The 12,697-nt window shown below is 36.6% G+C and overlaps 1 protein-coding gene across 1 annotated transcript in view; it reads right to left on the minus strand.

Moving 5' to 3' along the window:
• Arhgap15 (Rho GTPase activating protein 15) overlaps nucleotides 1-12,697 on the minus strand; it is a 598,323-nt gene that overhangs the window by 468,257 nt on the left and 117,369 nt on the right. The window contains exon 6 of the mRNA XM_057755169.1: nucleotides 5,711-5,800. Within this exon, the coding sequence (XP_057611152.1) occupies nucleotides 5,711-5,800 (90 nt within the window). The remainder of the gene's footprint in view (nucleotides 1-5,710; nucleotides 5,801-12,697) is intronic.

Genomic DNA, 12,697 nt, shown 5'->3' on the forward strand with positions numbered 1-12,697 from the left:
ATGCAGGTCCCCAGACCCAAATGCCTCTCTGCTAGTCCTCTGCAGGATGATTGAGTATTTAGTAGGCAGATGATATGGTGGAGGGCAAGCCATCGAGGAAAGCAAAGCCATGTTAGACATTGATGCTTCTCTTTACACTGGTTTATTTTTGACTCCATGCCTTTTGAGACATTGTGAACAATCCTGCCAACTAAAATAAGTCTTATTTCAAATGAATGCAAGTATAAATGTGCAGAATCTTCCCTCTGAATTTAGTCTAACAATACACATTGCGAAATGAAAGAGAAAATCGGTAAAAGCTCAGATTTATTCTAAACCACCCCTCTTGACACAAGAAATGTATAAAAGCAAAATACCAGTAGTTTTCCTTTTGGCTGAAAGTAGCATTTTCCAGGATGTTATTAAATTATCTCCACATTAATAAATGTAAGTAGCACTAAAATATGTTAAGCTAAGACATGTCAGATCAGGACGAACAATCAAGTTATGTTTAGTTGTAATGCATATCCATGGAAAATATTACATGAATGTATTTAATATACAGTATACCCAGAGGAATTTACCCAGAGTCTGAAAAGTAACATGAGTAATTAAATGTTAAAACTATTCCAACTTGACTTTCCTTGTAGGGAACTGGGTCCCTCCCTGCAGACGTGGTTTTATATTAAAGAGAGAGTGTCAATCCTGGGCATTTAAGCACAGTGTTGATGTTGTGAACTTCTGATGGAGGTGTGAACCAAGTCGTCTCCATGTTTCCTGTCTTACAGATGGGCAATTGGCATAGTTCTACTCATCAGTTATTAACTGGTAGAGTTTTAAGACTTAACACATGTAATCTATAGAAAGCCAATAAATCCCACAGTCAAATTTCATAAAATTTGTTTAGAAAACAGTGAGACATATTCAGCCATCCTAGGTAGGAGGCAAATATGTATTCAGAGGACAGATGATTCAATATGTTAAAAACTAGTTACTGTCCTACTTCCTACTGAGAAAAGAACTAAGGAAACACACAGTATCTCCTATTATTTCAGTTATTCTTTGGGAATCTTGTAACGCAAGGATAATGTTGCGGATAGAATTCCCTGATTGTTTTCTTTGTTGGTTGTCATATTGCATGCATTCAGATCTGGTCCCAGCAGTCACAATCTCAGCAGCTAGGGCATGCCCAATCTCCTGGCTCAATAGGTACAGTAACTGAGATAATTTCCAGTCTCACATCTAAAACTGCTTTACTTGCCGGGAAAGAGTATCATGTGATAACTTAATTGAATGAAATTAATTGCTTTGTCTTCAGTCTTGTTTTTCGTTGCCATTTGTTTTTCTGAGACAGGGTTTCTATATAGCTCTGACTGTCCTTGAACTCACTAAGCAGGCCAGGCTGGCCTCACACTCACAGGGATCCCTTGCATCTGTCTCAGAAGGACTGGGATTAAAAGCTTGGCACCACCATGCCCAGCTCCTTCTCATTTTTAACAAGTGGCATTCCTGGAAGGCTGGGAGCATATTTGTGTTGTGCCCTGTGTTTGACAGCATGTCATACGTTCCCCACCCTAGCCTTCCAAAGACATTGTTCAGAGAACCTCAAAATCAAAGGAACTGAAACAACCTAAATGAAATTTTCCCGTCAACTTTGAAACAATAAGATTTTCTTTAAAGCTTCCCCCAAATGATGTGTTAGTGTTTCTGTAGCTAATTTTCAAACTATGTTATCAGTTAACCTTCCTGATGTAAGGCAGTGTGAATGCCCAGTGAGGCCAGCGAGACAAGAGAAGATATGACCTCCCCTTGTGCTTCCGATGCTGTCTTACAGTACTTCAACCCTTTAGCGGAGTTTTGTTTAGTTATTACAACTATCTCTATGTAAATGACATTTGGGATTATTTAAGATTATGTTGTAATCCTTTTAATCCTTGGTGCATTAAGTTTCAGGCTAACCACAAAAGAGAAAACCAGCACTTAGCAGAAACCTTTAAAACATGTGATTTGCACATAAATCTTTTTGCCCAGGCTCTCCCCGATGAAGACCTGGCATTGCTTTTAGTTAACTAAGAAAATTTGTCTAAAGTTCATCCCAAATTACTCACTGACGAAATACCTTCTCGAGTTACATCAAAATTGTGATGGTTCATGATTACCCTTTCTGCAGGATTGAACAACCATTAGAGCAGTGAACATACAGCAATTTAGTTTAGAATTTGTATGTTTCTTTCATCAGTGCAAAGCTTCGTGTGTGTGTGTATGTGTGTGTAAATCCCAAGATCAAGAAATCCAATATAAATGTACACCTGATGATGTCTTTAAAGATGTATTTATAGAATTGTTTGACACCTCTGATTACATGTCATAGACAGAGACTTTATAAAGACAGACAGCACTTTTTTTTTAAAAAAAAAAACGTTACTTGCTCTTGAACAATGCCTATCAGACAAAAGTAGCCCAAAGATTCCAGTTCCAAAACAGGCAGAGATTCCTCATTTCAGAAAGTGAATACCATTTTGATTTACCAAGAGTTATTATATACTAAATTTATACTATATATATATACTAAATTATATACTATAATTTCATCACTGTGATATTAGCATGTACTATTAGAAGAAGACTGAACCCATGTGGAGTTTGATGGAAATTTAACTGTAAATAAAACTTGGATTTTGTTAAATGCAGAAAGTGAACAAATCAGATGTCTACAAAGTATAAACAGTGTATGAAAATATTCCATGTTTCTGTATCAAAAATGTGTGCTTCCAGCATATCTCAGGCACTCACAATTTTTTTCTTTGTTTTCCTCTTCATTTCAAGTTTGACTTCTCTGCAGACATGGTAATTATGTGGTATATAATTGCCAATCCATCAACTTTTTAAAGACAGATTTCAAATTTTAAATTATTTCTAATTTTGCTCTTCTTTGATTCTTCTGGAACTAAAAATCTCAATAGTCATTTGCTGTCTGTAATCTATAATTCATAGGCTGAGATTGAATATCAAGCTTAATTCAAACTTGGAATCCTAAAACTATTTTTGATGTGGTACCTCAGCTAAAGTTAGAAGGGTCTTTTTCAGTCAGGAAGAAGCGTTTCATTATTCAGTAGGTAAGGAAACCCTTCTTCACTCTCAAACACCCACCCATGCCTTAATACTGTGTTTTGAGATGTAATCATGTTTATTCTGATCACTTGAGAGTTAGCCCAGCTAATGTATCTAATCAAATATTGATGCACAATATCATCTGGACTTAGTCGTCTGCAAATTCTTCCCAATGCTGCTTTTTGCTAACAGAACTATAAAAGCAATTCACGTTATTCTACTCAAACGACTGACTGTTCTGATTTCCTTGATGGGTGCATATTAGTAAATTTTAACCTAAGCTTGTGGAAAGCAAGATGGTTTATCCAACATGAATGAACAGTAACTCATACCAGAATTTTCCATAACTTTGTGTTCACAATATCTTCATAGCCTTTTATTTTACATATAAAACTATCAAGAGTTTATCCACATATTATCTATCTATCTATCTATCTATCATCTATCATCTATATATGAATCATGCTATCTCTTTGTGCATGTACCCATCTGCCAATCATCTGTGTAAATAATGAAGGCTCAAGGCCCCATGGATTGCTCAGTTATATCAGAAACAAGAATAGATGACAAAAATTTTCAAGCCACTAAATTTGCAAAAGGTGAAATAGGCTTCAATGTTTTTGGAAGAAGCTGCATTCAGAAGTATATATAAAATTCAAGTGGAAATTATAAAAGAATGAACATTAACAACAGCTCAAAAGCTAGGAATAACATATACCATCATTTGTGCCCCACGGAGTTGACAGTAGCCTCATTTTTGGTCTAGTTGAAACTTTACAGAGATAAATGCAGAAAGTCTGGCCTCAGAGATCTAAAAAATGATCCATTTTACAAACATCATGTTCTTAAAATTAAACACGATCGCTTTCTTTTACAACTTTATTAATTGTGGTACCCACAATGCATGTAGACATACAACATTTAGCTTATCTGATCATGCCCTAGATCAGTGGTTCTCAACCTTCCTAACACTGCAACTCTTTAATACAGTTCGTTATGTTGTAGCAGCCTCCAACCATAAAATTATTTTCACTGTTGCTTCAGAACTGTACTTTGCTACTGTTATGAATCGTAATGTAAATATTTTTTGGAGATAGTTTGGAGATAGAGGTTTTCCAAGGGGTCGCAACCCTCAGGATGAGAGCCACTGTATTAGATTGTCAGTGACTTGAATTATGACCCTTATGTTTTATTACTGGTGTCGGAATAACACCAAGAGACAGAAAAAAGAAGAGAGGGTTATTTTTACCGATTCTTACCTTCTCATTCTCAAACAAAGTTCATCATATTATTTATACCTTGGTTCTCTAAATTCTCTGCCGTTTGGTTTGAGATCACTCTCCCTACGTGTGCCTTCCTGCCTCCTTCCTTCCTTCCTCCTTCTTGTTTAAAATTGTATTTTTAGTTGACAGATGATAATTATATCTATCCTTTCACTTAATTTTTGGTTAAAAACATCTCTATATTTAAGTAGAGTAAAACTAGAAACGGAAAGATAATTTATTCTAGGACATGCATAGCTTTTCTTCCTTTTAATTCTGAATAGGTCTGAATTATTTTACTATATCTGAATAAGTTCCGGGAGGAAGTAACCCATACTGGATATACTGGAGTGAGCTATTTCCCCTCATATGGGTAGAAGCAGGAAAGGCCACCACATATGCTACTGCAAGATCCTTATACTGATTTCATCAATGTATTTTATTATATAATAACTTACTTGTAGTTAAAAAGTAGAATTTCTTCAGGAAATAATTAATATTAATAAATAGTATTAATCTACTCCCTTAGCTCCTAAATGGGATAATTCTGAAATATAACAAAACTGAAAATGTAAATATTGTATATAACTTAAAATGGAAAAACATATCAAATTTATAATCTGAAATAATTATAATCTGAAGTAATTTCACAAGTGAAATACCAAAGTTTACGGTTCCTATTCATTCAAGGATTTTGTGGTTTATTTTACATTCAGTGGACTATGATTCTGACTGTTAATCAATCATAGCAATTTTCTTCCCAAAGTGAAAATAGTCAATATAAAAGAATCTGGTTTAGAATTTATTATTAATTAAATTTGTGCTTTGACAACTTCGTCCATGTATAGAATGCATTCTGATTTCTCTCCCTCCTCCCTTTCGCCTGTCCTTGCCTTCCCCAACAGGCTGCTCTGTTCTCCCCTACTCCTCACTTCCGCTGGTAAATGTTCTTAATGACTAGAAGGCAAAGACGGCAATGAATGAGAATAGCTTATAATTAGGGAATCTTAATTTGTGTACGTTTGAAAGTGCCACGTCACATCTATTTATGCAAAACATTCTAGGTTGGCGCCCCAAACAGCTATCGAATACATTGCAAAGTTCAATGACGTTGCTGATAATAACAGGCACAGAGCATCTATTTTGTGTCTAGATAGTAACCAGGCATCAGGGGAAAACACAAAATAAACCCACGGTTCCACAAGGAAGAGGAGTCAGAGTCAGTCTTTCATAATGACCTTCAGATGAGTAGCTCATGCACATGCAAACATCATAGGAAGGTAATCTCATTCTGATTACCCAAGAGAGCTCCGGTTTAGAGGAAACAGGAATAAATTGAGTACATGTGGCATTCCTACCTGAAAGACACTCCTCCTGCTTGATTTTTCCTTGGCCCATTCTATATGTGCGCCACGTAAATCCACGCATTCTGCTTTGTTCCTGGCTTTCTGTAAACAAAAATGAAAATAAGAATAAAGATCACAGGGCACTGAAGAAGCTTGTCAGAAAAAAACGAAGCCTCTCTTTTGTGCTTCCCAGAGGAGACCTAATCTGCAGGACTTTTACTTGGGACTTTTTAATTTTAATACTCTAAAATTACAAGCATAGTTTTAATTATATTTCATTAGTTACACATAATAAAAATGATTAATACTTCCATCAATGATTTGACATAATGTTAAAGAAATAGAAGCTTGAAGATCTGCTTTTCTGTTCTGTATAATATTGCTATTATATTATATCATCTAGTCAGAGATGGACAGGAACAAAAATTAAGTCATACACCCGTTAGACCTAAAAGTAAAAGAAAAATCACAATGTAAGGGGGAAAAGGTTTAGTTTAGTGTTGTGACCTCAGCAAAGTTACTTAGAACCTAGCTACATCATCTTGAAATTAGAGCAAACAGATTCAGCCTAATCTCAAACTCTCTTCTAATGTTTGTATTTTGTATGTTAACAAATTCAGAAATTAGCATTGTCACCAATGTGCTTTTACAAAGTCACATTTTAGTTGGACATGTGGCACATATCATTAATCCCAGCATTCACAAGGCAGAAGCAGGCTGATCTCTGTGAATCAAAGGCTTGTCTGGTCTGCATAGTGAGATACTGTCTTAACATAATAATAAGAAAGGAGAGAAAGAGAGGGTGAGAGAGGGAGGAAGGGAGAGAAGGAAGGAAGAAAAGGAAGGAAGGAAGGAAGGAAGGAAGGAAGGAAGGAAGGAAGGAAGGAAGGAAGGAAGGAATATCCACATTTAAAAGTTTAGGAGTACGTGTGTAAGTTTTATGTAACAAAGCTAATTTATTTAATAAATAAATCATAGTATTGGATTATTTTTATATGAAGTACATGATAAATGAAAGTAATTTTACTTCAGAAATTCCTAATAACCAGCTAATATGAATGTTAACTATAGTTGCCTAATAATTTCATTTGATGCAGTGAATATCATCTACATAAGTTTAAATTCACACAACTTCAGCTGTACACAAAGCTTATTTTTGGACATTCTTTACTTTTTTTCAAAGAGGTACTGTGTAGAGATGTTTTGCAACAATTTTCATGTGCTTTAGGCTACTCTAGGTTTCTTTACAAAGAAATTCAATAATTTCCTCATCTTTTTCCCTGCAGAACATCCTGAACATTTAGTATGGAAATGTTTTAGGCAACTTTCATAAACTTTAAGACAAATCTTGAAATTAGGGATATAAAAATGGTGAAAGATATTTTCTGTCCATAATTTTGCCTTATAACCATTCTGTCCATTTCTATTCGACTTAAAATATCTAACAGGATTTGATATAAGATTTTCCTTGTTCTTTTTTTTTTTTAACCTGTGATAAAATAGGATATGTTTACCTTTCAGCAACTAAAGAAGCAAGAGTGTGAGTATGTGTGTTTGTATGCGTGTACACACATGATCATAATTATCTGCAGGAACAATTTCACCCGTTTGGATAGCAGTTCACAGCATGCTTTTTACTTAAGTTCTCTAGGAGCCTTGTGGGAAACACTTTAAAATCAGCCATGACCCTTAAAACTACTGCAATCAGTGAGTTTCACAGGTTCCCTCGGCATCGACACGCAGGCTGTTACTACTGTAGAGCTTATGAAGAGAAACCAGCTAGTTTCTTCCCGGAGAGTTGGTTAAATTATATCATACTCAGAACCAATAATAATCATTAAGAAAATAAAACTAAAGGGTTTTATTTCTCCCATATAATACAGTGGGGTGGGAGGGAGAGGTGGCTGTAGAAATACATTATATGAGAAGTATGATCAAGCATTTCCGTAACTAGCATCTTCCAGTGACTAGGCTAACTTTTAATCCTTATAGTGGTATGAGGCAATTATTATTATTACCACTGTGCTATAGTTATAAGATATGTCAGAATGATTCTGGTGTGCAGAAGTTTACCAAGGCAAACAGCTTAAAGGGGTGTGGATCAACTTATTTATTTTAAATTATTTCAGCATTTTTTGTGTTTGAGATTTTTGCCTGCATGTGTTACTATGCCCCACTTGCATTCCTGTGGCAAAAGAGAGCAGAAGATCCTTCAGAACTAAAGTTATAGATGGTTCTGAACCACCTTATGGGGGAGTTGAACTCTGGTCCCTTGGAAGATCAGCAAATGCTCTTAACAGCTGAGCCATCTCTCTGGCCCTAAATGCAACTAGAGTCACTGTCTTCTTCATGCAGTGCTGAAAATCAAACACAAAGCTTTGCCCATGCATAGGCAAGCGCTTTACGACAGAGAGGTACCCACAGCTCTCAAAATCTGTGCTTAACCAGTATGCAGCCCATGAAACTGGAATTACCATGATAAAACACAACCAATGGTGGGGAAAGCTGTGACTTGCTCATTAGACTGCAGGACAGCGGGCTGGAGAGATGGCTCAGAGGTTAAGAGCGTTGCCTGCTCTTCCAAAGGTTCTGAGTTCAATTCCCAGCAACCACATGGTGGCTCACAACCATCTGTAATGGGGTCTGGTGCCCTCTTCTGGCCTGCAGGCATACACACAGACAGAATATTGTATACATAATAGACTGCAGGACAGGCATTGATTGTGTTTACATCCTTTCAGCTAAGTTAGTCTTGTTGGAGAGCCTTCATCCTTTCATCATCTTTATCCATTCCACCTACACCACCTCCATCCAGATCTTCATCCAGCTGGCTCTTCTGCATCAGCTCCCTGCTCTAGGCACCTTGTCAGCAGCGGTGGTTTTTGAACCCTATGGAAAGCGGCTGCTTACTGGCAGCCCTGGAAACCTCTACCTTAATTCTTACTTGACCTCACTCCTACCTGAAAGTACCACGTGTATATTCTTTGTATATACTGACTGTGTTTCTCCCTTAGAGCAGCGCTTCCGCAACGTGGGGCTTGTTTTCCATTTCCTTCACTGTTTTTCCCAATGTATGGAACAGTGCCTGGCACACACTTGCTCTACAGGGAATATTTACTGAATTCTGAATGAAGAAAAATATCAACATGCAACTAACTTTTCTGCTTTGGAAGGAAGTCTTGAGTGTCTTAAAGTTTTGTTTTACATAAATTAAGATTTCTAAAATGTTTAAGAGCTAAGCAGTCATTTGTGATTTGGGAAAGTGATTACAATAATTTAATGGGTTCATTGAAACTGAGTATGAATTTCATGAAATCATTCTTTTTTTATTGATTTTTATTGAGCTCTACATTTTTCTCTGCTCCCCTCCCCTTTAACCCTCTACTAAGGTCCCCATGCTCCCAATTTACTTAGGAAACCTTGTCTTTTTCTACTTCCCATGTGGATCAGATCTATGTATGTCTCTCTTAGTGTCCTCATTGTTGTCTAGGTTCTCTAAGATTGTGATTTGTAGGCTGGTTTTCTTTGTTTTTATCTTTAAAAACCAATTATGAGTGAGTACATGTGATAGTTGTCTTTCTGGGTCTGGGTTCACTTACTCAAAATTATGTTTTCCAGCTCCATCCATTTGCCTGCAAAATTTTAGGTGTTGTTATTTTTTGCTGCTGTGTAGTACTCCATTGTGTAAATGTACCACATTTTCCTTATCCATTCTTCGGTCGAGGGGCATTTAGGTCAGCCTTCCTCAAGACCCCAGCAATACCGCTTTTGGATGCTCAATACACAAAGGATGCTCAATAGTGCCACAAGGACATGTGCTCAACTATGTTCATAGCAGCATTGTTTGTCATAGCCAGAACGTTGTGCAGCTTCCGTATCAATAATGTGAGCTATGCTCCATCCAGAAACTCCAGGGTTAAGGAAAGTGTAGAATGTTTTAACCATTAAGGTCAGCACCAGCCACCTGACACCTAGGCTCTGCTCCTTGAATTTGGACTTAAACTGACTAGTACTGCTGCCATCTTCCAAGAAATCCTCCTAGCCTCAGTGGTCGAGGGCATATTTGCTCCTACTGTTCTGCTTTTTCTGTATGGCTTCCTGTTTGTTTCCCCTACCTTCCTTCCTCTTCAGTTTCTAAACCATCTATGGTTGGTTTCTAAAAGATCCCTGACTTACTCTGCTCATCTCTTACATTTTCTGATTCAGCATTATACTGTGGGTTTCAGTCTTACATCTAATCTGGCCTCATCATTTGTAATAAGTTGACTCCTCAATCAGCTCCTCTCCCCTCTCTCCTCCAGCTTCTAATAGCGGTCTAGAACTTTGTTTTTTAGGCTACTAATATTAAAACAAGCTGTAGGATTCTCAGGGCCTTTTCCTTGGACTTCCTGACGTCTCTCTATTGCTAACCTTGTTTAATTACCTATTTACCCATCTTCACGAAATTCTCTTGACCCCCTGCATCATCTCTCTCATCACTGATAGCCAAACAGTTAAAAAAAAATCTCTAATTTCTAAATTACTTTTGCTCTTTCCATCTCGTGACAATAGTCCTTTGAACTCTTTTGTTTTCTTTTACCTGAATTCTCCTAGCTTTTTCTTCTATGACCAGTCCAAAACAAAACAAAAACAAACCTCTTGTACTCATTTCCCCAGATATTTTGGCTTTTCTAATCTCTTTAAGATACTGGCCAAACCCCTCAATACATTATATAAGCTCAGCTTCCTAACTGACAGCCCTTTCCAGATCTGTGTGATTTCTTTTCTCTACCTTCCAGGAATGCTACCTATACCCATGGGAGTTTTCAAAACGCAACATGTTTTCACAGCATCTGAACTACTTAAATCATTTACGAACTGGGTGGAGAGTTATAATAGAAAATATGCAGATTCCGTCTAGTGACCTACTGATTATAAAGTGTTAATATTAGAAAAGCCGTTTATGAAAGAATAAACAGGTAGGACCTCGGTAGAGACTATCATTCCGCACAGTCAGCGCAAACAATAAAGCATGTAGAACATCTAGTTTGCTTTCTGTTGCTTTGATAAAACACTGACCAAAGTTACAGTCTGTCGTCATCCAGGGAAGCCAAGGCAGGAACGTAGAGGAAAGGTCTGAGGCAGAGATCACAGAGAAACACTGGCTTGCTTCCCCCAGATTGTTTAGTACCTTTCTTATACAGCCCAGGCACACCTGCCTGAGGAGCTACCAACCCACGTGACCTGGGCCTCCCACAGACATGCTCACAGCCCAGTCTGATGGAGGCAGTTTGTCAACTGAGGTTCCTTCTTCTTTGGTTTGTTCAGTTTTGTATCATGTTAAAAACAAATAAGTAAACAAACAAAAACTATTAAGATTAGTGATGTGGTGAGTTTAGAAATATAACAAAAAACTGGTTATTTGAGTAATATGAAAGGATCAAACATATATGCTTCATGACAAGAACACTAAGGTAAGGAGACAGAGGATTGTGTAAACAGTAGTTCTAACCTGTTTCCCCCCTACAGTTAAGAAGAGACCCGAACTGGAAAATGTTGAGTACTAAAGGGTATCAGAAAAGAAAGCTTTAGTATTTAAGTCTTAAACCTCATAATAAGCAGTTCAGGAAAAGTCACAGAATGTATTTGGAAGAGAATCATCAACATTTTATTTAAGAAGCCTGAAATGAAAGAATCCGTTAATAGAAAATGTATTTCTGATTCTACAGCATTGAAACACAAGCACGAAACTGCTAACGAACTATGGAAGCCAGTGGACGAAAGAGTATATTGTTATAAGGACAAAGTTTTTTTTAAATTTATATCAATTTATAATGGTTATAAGTTGACTAAATATGGGTTTAAATCTAGGAATGAGGCTGCCATATCTTCTGCGGGGATAGACTTAAAATAGAAATGACTGATTTTTAAAACTATGATGATAGCTCTATGGAAGAGTTACTGCCTCTGGACAGGAAGACATGCAAGCCTCTTAGCTGGAGCAATGTGAAGTCATTAAAAATTGATCCGGTGCTTAGCCACTTTATATTTTTATTATTCTCATAGTCCATCTTCATGGTTTCTCAATAATCACTGACAGAGTATTCTCTACATAGTATATTTTTCTTTGTCTTAGATTAAGCCTTTGGGTTTAGTTTTCTGTTTTATGAGCTCTTTGGGGCACATAGTTTTTAGTGTGTATTAGGACGCGTCTCAGGGTGGATAGTCTTTTGCTTTACGGTGATGGACATTAGACACATGTGTAACAAATCATTGGGCCGCTCCTCCTCTCTTTCTCAATCTTAGATGTGTTTTTAAACAAGATAAAGCTCAAACTTTCTGAAGTAGGTTATTAGCCACCATTTTTTATTTTGGATTAATTGCTTGTTTTGGAATATAGACTGAGACTGTCCTTAACAGTTTTGAAACACAGAACACAAAATTGGTTTAGAGGAATTAAGTTTAACCACATAACTTGCTTTGATTCTGGAAAATCGTTCATGGAGGAGGACAAAACTCACTTATCAATTCTCATCTGGGAAAAATGATTTAGGAAAGAGTGCAAAATTGATACCTGATGTTATTAATATCTAAAGTATGGCCTCTGTCAATGCAAAAGTGGAGACTGATTATAACATGTGGGTTTTCTGTTTATGAATATAAATGATACTAATAATAACTGAAATTGCTACTACAATGAAATTTCTTGGTATGTTATAGAACAAATCAAATGGGCTTCTCAGAGAGGTAAAGCTTCATTAGTGGTTATAGTGGTAAAATGTGTGCTTTTGTTGCTGTTTAGAGGAGAGAGTGTTTTCTCCTTTTAAATATATAATAGACATCTCTCTGACTTATTTTTTAATCAAAATCATTCTAAAATAATTCTGATACCTTCTCCATAGATTACTTGTGCTATATTCTGATTCTCACATTTACATTACCTGTAGAGCTAATGGAATTCTCCCAAACTTGTTTCTTAGATTTTCATCCACTCCAATGACTATCATTATAGGTGATCAG

This window comes from Chionomys nivalis, chromosome 22, assembly GCF_950005125.1.
Source record: "Chionomys nivalis chromosome 22, mChiNiv1.1, whole genome shotgun sequence".
Classification (NCBI taxonomy): domain Eukaryota; kingdom Metazoa; phylum Chordata; class Mammalia; order Rodentia; family Cricetidae; genus Chionomys; species Chionomys nivalis.